We start from the raw sequence: 8180 nt of genomic DNA, 5'->3' as shown, positions 1-8180 counted from the left end.
TATAACTTAACTATTTACGAGTATACCCCAAATATAAAATTGTTGCAAATCTTAAACCTCAAATAACGTTAATCCATAAAACCCAATTATATAACATCGACCTTCTACCAATATTTTAAAGCCCTTCAAGTCTCAATTATATGCTTAAACCATTTTCTTTCCAATTACAATATAGTTGAGGCCTACGACTCTGGACTTTACTCATTGAAACAAATGTCGCATTCTTAAGTATCATCAATGCTTAATTAAGTCTAATATATAAAACTATAAAACTTCCCCTTGACTGAACCTCCGTTCTGTATTTTGCATCTTTTGAACTCTTATTGTAATGACATCTCATTAATGATGTAGTTTGTTTGGGTGAAATGAAAATAATAACTTATTTAATTGATTAATAATAGTTTAAAATAAGTACAATTATAATCTAAAACAGAGTCATTATAAAATAACTTTGATTATTAATATTATTAAGAACGAGCAAGTGAGCACAGACGTATGCAACACATTAAAGATATATGATTGCGATATCTTTTATTAATTTTAAACATTAAAAATTAACGTGCTATACATTAACCAAATGAAACGAACTTTCAGAATTAATGAGTTTTCCCCTACTAGAAATGAATCAAAGGGACAATTCTCAACATATTTAAGGAGTAAACAAAGATGTTTCGATTGATTCATTCTGAATCTTCACATCCACAAGTGACAGCAGCTCTCTAAAGTAATTCTGTAAAACATCCATGTCTCGAATTTGGTTATTCAAATCTGCATCGACATGGCTGCGAGTAGAATCCTCGTTCTGGTTTCCCGGCTTCCTTTTCAGGTATTCATGGAAAAGTACTAGAGCATCTGCAGTCGAGAGAGAATGAATGGATTCGTGCAAGCGTTGAAACTTGTTTCTCGTTTCTTCGGTTTCAACCATCTTTTCCTTCAACCCAAGGGGAAGAAAAGCCATGGCACTAAAACAAAGTTGTAAGCTGAACATCAAAGTCGGTGAACAAGTAACTGACCAAAAAGATAGAAGTTATTTCAAGGGTCGTATTAAAGAAAGTTACAGGTGACAGACATGGCGCAACTCAAACTTTTTAAACTATGTAATAGCCTATGTTTTAACCATCACGCCGCTAAGACAATCACATAGTACAATGAGGACAAATGCTGCCCCCAACATAAGGAAACACCATAGGTAGTAAAATACGTTATAAAAGTTTTTACGCGATTTCACACCTAGTAATCCCTCTGGCAAGACCCCAGTTGTAGCCGATAGATACTGAATCCTTAAAGCCAATATTGAATCCTTCTTGTGCAGAAGCTTCCTTTCCAGCAATGAGACCATCACGATAGCCAATCTAAGTTGCCAGAAAACTGATGATGTTACATAGCAAGACCCAAAGGATTAAAGACAAGCATAGATAATGTCCTGTACTACACATTAAGCAATAGGTTCAATAAAGATTGCGGGATACCGTATGGAATTGATCATGCCTCCTTTGCCACTCCCTATCCATATCAGATGGTATCTTTAATTTCTCAAGAGAGCTTTCACGAGAAGAATCTTCGTTGTCATACCACAAATCATCGAGTTCACCGTCTGAGGATATATACAACAAAGTTTTTAGTGTTGTTTCATAAAAATGCTAAACCATTGCGCGAGGATTCTACTTTGAGATGTGATGATAAAAAGAAATTCATTGAAGACGACATAATGAGACGAAGTTCAAAAACAGTTCCAAAAATCTGAAGAATGAGTAGAAATATTTCCACCACTCAGACAAGAACACTTGTAACCCCCCAACAATGAAGTTCGAACTTTGAAGTTCAATACACAGGAGCCAACTATAATTTAACTTTGAGCTAGCATTTGTCCAGATTTTTGCCATATTGTTTTATCAAGATGCAAAATTATCAAATTTTTTGTATTTTCACTCCTCTTTTCTTGTTAACATAACCAGAAGCCGTTGAGAACGACAAAGAACACAATCTACAATACGACCTAAATCTGTATCAATAGAATTTTCTCAACTTGAGCTTGGGTTGGCACCAGAAAAGAATAAACAAGAGGGAGATGAGAATTTAGAGGGAATATCGAGAACTTTTCAGTTTCATTTGATATCCCTGAATGAAAATAGAATGCACCAGAAAAAAATAAACAAGAGGGGGATAAGAATTTTGAGCGCATATCAGGAATTATTATGTTTCATTTGATATCCCTGAATGAAAATGGAATGCATTGGTTGGGGGAAGGGAAAAAGCATCTAGAATCCCTGTCTGCCCAATACGATTCAAGGATCGTATCAATGTGCCAGCCAATTCATGTGTGACTTTCACATATAAGCATGCAACACCGACAAAAGCTTCTGTAAGCTAAATGGTAGATGATAAGCATGCTGGTGAATTCCAAAAAGTTTTTCCAGTTACTATCTGATTGGAAGAAACAAAAACTACTTGCTCCCTTAATATAAGCACAAACATAAGGTGTCATGATTGTTAGTTAGAATCGATTTTTATATTATTTATTCAAGGAAATAGAAATCCGAGCTTCACTAAACAGCTTGAAATCCTTAGAGTTGCATCTGGACACACACCCAAACTTAACATAACTGGGTAAGAACCTGAAATCTGTAATAGCTAATAACATTTCTCTTACCATGCAGATTTTGATGAGCTTGGGTTGAAGTTGATCCTATGCCTTCAACACTAGTTGACTGCAAGACGCCAGAGTAGAGTTCTTTAGCTATTCTTCCTTCCATCTCTGTATCTTAAAGAAAAACATCCATGACCAACTCCACATGATAGAGAACCAACACCAATGTGCATGAACCCAATATCAAACTAGTGACATGAACCCAGACAACTCCGGTGGAAACCCAATATCGATAATTGGAACAAAACCCCAAGAACTTAAAGCTAGCTTCAATTACGTGTTTGGACCCGTTGCCTATAAACGAGATAGGAACCAAAACCACAAGAAGAAACGATTTGGACCCATTCGAACACCAATTTGGGCACCGCCTAGGCGGCCAAGGCTCCACCGCCTTCCGCCATTTACAAACTTGCAAAAAATCAACTAAAACTAAAACCAAAAGCAACATGTTTCTCACAAGACAACAAATTAGAAATTTTCCATAGCAGTCATGATCAGTTAATTATTAAATTGGTGTTCGAAAAACTTACCCGAGAGTGGGTTTCTCCTTCGAGCTGCTGCACAAGTGGCAAAAAAGATGAAAATTAGTAAACACTCCAACACATTTAATAATGATTAAAGTACCCCAAACAAAAGAGATCCCTTCTCAGATCTGACTAAAATATTTGCCTTCCAAAGAAATAAAAGACCATCAAGAAACATGTATACTAAATGAGAAAGCCACACAAATCCAGAACGATAGAGGGAAATAATCTTGATTTCCCTGAAAGCTAAATGAGATCGACACCCTTTTCCACTATGCAAATCAAGAACAATAACAGAGTATAGGAAATCAAGATCAAATCTTTGACGAGAAAAACTATTATTCGACCCACAATTAATTGACCAAAAATCCTGATTGATGAGAAATCATAAAAACCAAAAAAGGTAGATCCAAAAACAAAAATCGGACAAATTTAAAACAAAATCATAAGATGAAGAACGAATTTCTACACGAATACAAAAATGGTCCGAAAAGGAATTTTCTACCTCATAAACCAAAGTTCAGAGAATTGAGAAGAGGGACGAGTCCGAAGAAATTCACAGCGATTTGCGATGCCAAGGGAGAAGAAGATGAGAGGTGAAAAAGAGAAATAGGTGCCAATGGTTTCTTGGAAAACGGCATTTATTGTCTTGATTGCTAAAAAGAAAAGTACAAGAGCTGATGCGCAGGGTATACGGTCAGCAGGCGCGTGTATCCCACTTCCCGAGAGAAAAATGCTTTTACTTTGGCAAGACTGAAAAAAAAATTGAAAAGAGCATATTACTCCAATTTCTTCCTCTGTCTAAAGTTAAGTTAATGAGTGTTTGCAAAAAGTTATATTTTAAAATTAATTAATTTATAGATTGTGAAGAAATGAAAAAAATAAAAAATTTTCCTGTGTTTAAAAATATAAGTGAAAAATTGAAAAATTGTAATAATAATAACTTAAGTGTTTGATAAATAAGTGTTTTTTATATGTATTTTTTTAATAAAATACAAAAATTAATGTTATTGACATGTTTGCAAAAGATAGGATTGGATGGTGTGGTGTAGATTATAAATGTATGTAAAAGATAATTTTATATTAGACAAAAATATTGAGAGAAGGAATAACTAGAAAAATTTTCATTTATTTATTTAAATATCAAGATGACTTTTAAAGAATTAGAATCATGATGATCTTCTGAATTTGAATTAAACTAAGCATGAACATAACATAAACAAAATTTGGAGTTGAAAAACACAAAAAAAAAATGGTTTTTTAATTGAAATGTGAAAAATAATTTTTTTAGAGGTTATAAACACAGTCGATTTTATGTATATGTGAGATTGAATTTTTAATGATTGATTTTTTTGAACAAAAAAAAAGGAAAACAAATCAGCCTAACGTGATATTATCCTAGGTATTAGGATTGGTGAGATGACTGTTTAATAATCATTCTCTTATCATAGCTACCAAACATAGCTTAAAGGATAAGTTTGGGTTGGATGATTATTACCTCCTTCTTGGTGTGATAAAAGGGATAATGGTGTTTTATCACCAAAGTCGTCAATTTGGATTGGTTTCGTCGGATCATCCCACCCCGTCACATAATTTAAATAGGTTGAGTTGAAATTTTTTCAACCCATTTAAAAAGGTCCAACTCACGCGGATCACAGGTCAACTCAAGGCAAGATTGGGTTAGCTCGCATGGCCTGGAAGAAAAATTAAAAAATAATTTTTATATTATGGATTTATGGTGATATATATCACCATAGGTTGGGTCGTGCAACGTCTCGAAAATTTGAAGGTCCACGTGAACCACATGCATGCAAAATTATCAAATTTCTTATGTATTTTAATTAAATTTTTTTAATTGCATGAATTAAATATGGTGTAGATGTTTACAAATTTAAAATGTATTTTTCTACATGAATGCATAAAACTTGTTTTCAAGGTTATTCGAGCAGCGATCGAGGAACGGAGACCGATGACTGAAAAATGGAAAATGAAACGGCCTCAGATTTTTTTTCTATTTTTTTTCTAATCATAAACTCGAAAATACTAACTAAATAAAATATCTTAACATAATCAACAATCATAATAAATTAACATATGAAATCTCAAGAGCATAAAATAAATAATAAATGATCAAATAACCAAAATCATATATCGACCTTCACCAAGATCAACTAACAATAAAATAAAGCATAAAAATATCTCTAATAAAACCATTAACATCATCTTTTAAATCATTAATCTATCAAGCTAGTGCAGAAATAAATGGCCCTCGGGTGTGTACTGTTGCACTCGATCCACTCAAGTGTCAGCGCCTCCCATAAAATCATCAAATCTTGTATCATACAAACCTAGTGAGTCTAATGACTCAGTAACATCTAAACATGGATAGCAAATAATACATATACAATCACATGCTTAAAATCATATTTATAATTAAAATAGTTTTTCAACATAAATAAACCATTTTAAAATAACTTTAAGCATAAATAAATCATTTAAAAATCATTTAAAAATAGCTTTTGAGCATAAATAAATCATTTTAAATTAGCTTTAAGCATATATCATATATCATAAAATCATTTTAATCGTAAAACTTTCAATCATATATCATTTTGAGTGAAGTTTGATCCTTGAAAGTGACTAGCTTATATCCTCTGGTCGACTGATGAGTCTTGTGGGGACTCGGACGCTAATTCCTTTCTTAATCATCTTTGGAAATGATTAGATCAATTAAAGAAACAGGGTCTAAATTTTTTTTTAAATACAAATGCGGAAACATAATGTAATCAATCTGATATACATATCAAAAGTAAAGTACATGTCTTGTACTCAATACATTAAAATCAAACTAGGGTTCAACTACTATATATCAAGTGCTGAAGCCTATCTCCTTCTGATCCGTATCTCCACGCTAACTTGTCCTCTCTCATTCTCTTCTTGACCCTGATCCTGTCCCACCTGTTGTCATGCACACATACAAACACAACAACAGCCGGATAAATCCGGTGAGAATATAATCTCAGTATAAACAATGTATACATGCAATCATATAACCAAATATAAAAGCATGAAACAGATATCAATAGCATGTATCAAATCAGAAAGACATGTATCGATATAAAACTGTAAATAAACTCTGGACTCGTCATCTCCGACTCGACTCATCTCTAATCTATGGATCCCGGTTCCTGGACATTGTCTCATATATCGAATCTCAGCGATAGGAATAATCAACTCCTAAGCAAACATCGATATAAACCAACATCCAGTGTCTTGGCATATCAGCCACAGACTTGGCATATCCTGCCAATGACTAGGCATCTCCGCCCATGACTCAATACACGCTTTGCTATAACTCAATAGACTAAGCATATCAATCTCATAAATTGCAAATATCAATGCAATAAATAGAGTATGTGATTTTAGGGAAACTCAAGTCCAATCTAACTCAAGTCGATCTCCCGGTTAACATTGATTTATACCTTTCTCTTGTCGATCTGACGAAGTCTTGAAGTCGCCGTTGTCACTACTCAATCTGGCAATGACAATCGAATATACTGTATCAATATACAACTCAACTCGAGACATCTCTGTCTTATCAAATTCTGACGGCATAACAGTACAATTTCGATATACCCAACGATACAATATCAATCAGATATCAATTCCACAACTCATGATCAATAACAGTACAAATCTGATATCAACCTCAATCAAATCAACTCTGAAAATCATAACAATTTCATACGGTATCTATACTTCAATCCGGTTTTGATTATACGATGTCTACTATGTCAAGAACACCATATATGAATCATATTCGATTCCTTCAATATCATATTTTCAAAACATAACAAAACGTAATAAAACTTACGTTCAGTTGAAGCCTGTGTAGATAGGAACAAGTACTGAAGTCGGATTGAAATTCTGACGGGCGGATCTTGCAAAAACTTCAAATTCCTAAAATAAAAGGCGTAAGGATTTCTGGCAAACTTTCCTCGGCCTTTTCTCGTTTCCTCTTGCTGAATTGTGAAGGAATGAAACATTATATATATATCAACGCATGGTGAGGGCAAGTGGCTTAATCTATGCACTGCACGTCTCGCGCATATGCGCGACCTTACTCGGCGCATATGCGCGAGACACTATGTCTCGTCGCGTAACATCACGGCAGCTCGCACATATGCGTGCCTTCACCCGGCGCATATGCGCGAGGTCCTTTGCAACTCTCTGCCATACCCGCACATATGCGCGGGGCCTAGTCGCGCATATGCGCGAGGTTCTCTGCCTACCTCGTGCATATGCGCCTTATCCGGTTGCGCATATGCGCGAGGGGTTCAGTCCTCACACATTATTCGTGTCTTCGCTCGTCTTTCTCGGTCTGATCCGTTCTGTCTATAATCACCTCAATTTTTCAACAAATCATTTCAGATTACAATAATCAAAATCTCGGGCATTACATTTCTCCCCCCCTAAGATACGATTTTGTCCCCGAAATCACAGGCAATCAAATCATATCAGAAGGAAATGTATAACAGAAGTTAAACAGAAAACTCACATCAGTGAAACAACTCGGGAAATCTCTGTCTCATTTCTGATTCGGTTTCCCATGTACCTTCTTCGGTGCCATGACGACTCCACTGAACTTTCACAAGCGGAATAGTCTTCGTTCTGAGTTGCTTTTCTTTACGATCGAGAATTTGGATCGGCTTCTCGAAGTAACTCAGTGTCTCGTCAAGTTCTGCCTCGTCTGGCTGAATGACAAGTGAAGCATCGGGAAGATATTTCCTCAATAACGATACATTAAAGACGTCATGTATTCCAGATAGAGAAGGTGGTAATGCGAGTCGATAGGCACGATCTCCTACCTTCTCAAGAATCTCGTACGGCCCAATATAACGTGGAGACAACTTCCCTTTCTTGCCAAATCTGACAACTCCTCTGAAAGGTGAAATCTTCAAGAATACTCGATCTCCTGCCTCAAATACCAACGGTCTTCATCGAACATT

At 35.1% G+C, this 8180-nt stretch overlaps 1 protein-coding gene across 7 annotated transcripts; it reads right to left on the bottom strand.

Annotated features, from left to right (window-relative positions):
- Nucleotides 1-514: 514 nt before the first annotated feature.
- Nucleotides 515-3890, bottom strand: LOC142549153 (uncharacterized). 7 transcript variants are annotated; one of them, XM_075657962.1, is made up of 6 exons: nucleotides 3677-3889; nucleotides 3178-3204; nucleotides 2651-2761; nucleotides 1470-1594; nucleotides 1231-1352; nucleotides 515-980 (listed from the first exon to the last, which is right to left on the bottom strand). In XM_075657962.1, exons 3-6 carry the CDS (start codon nucleotides 2751-2753, stop codon nucleotides 650-652), a joined length of 681 nt encoding a protein of 226 aa, XP_075514077.1. In that variant the 5' UTR covers nucleotides 2754-2761; nucleotides 3178-3204; nucleotides 3677-3889; the 3' UTR covers nucleotides 515-649. The 7 variants fall into 7 exon arrangements, with proteins under 7 accessions (XP_075514077.1, XP_075514076.1, XP_075514079.1 ...); XM_075657961.1 differs by having other exon boundaries at nucleotides 2651-2755; XM_075657964.1 differs by having other exon boundaries at nucleotides 3178-3201.
- Nucleotides 3891-8180: the final 4290 nt, after the last annotated feature.

Source organism: Primulina tabacum, chromosome 6 (genome assembly GCF_025594145.1).
Source record: "Primulina tabacum isolate GXHZ01 chromosome 6, ASM2559414v2, whole genome shotgun sequence".
Lineage (NCBI taxonomy): Eukaryota > Viridiplantae > Streptophyta > Magnoliopsida > Lamiales > Gesneriaceae > Primulina > Primulina tabacum.
This window is presented reverse-complemented; position numbering and strand designations above follow the sequence as displayed.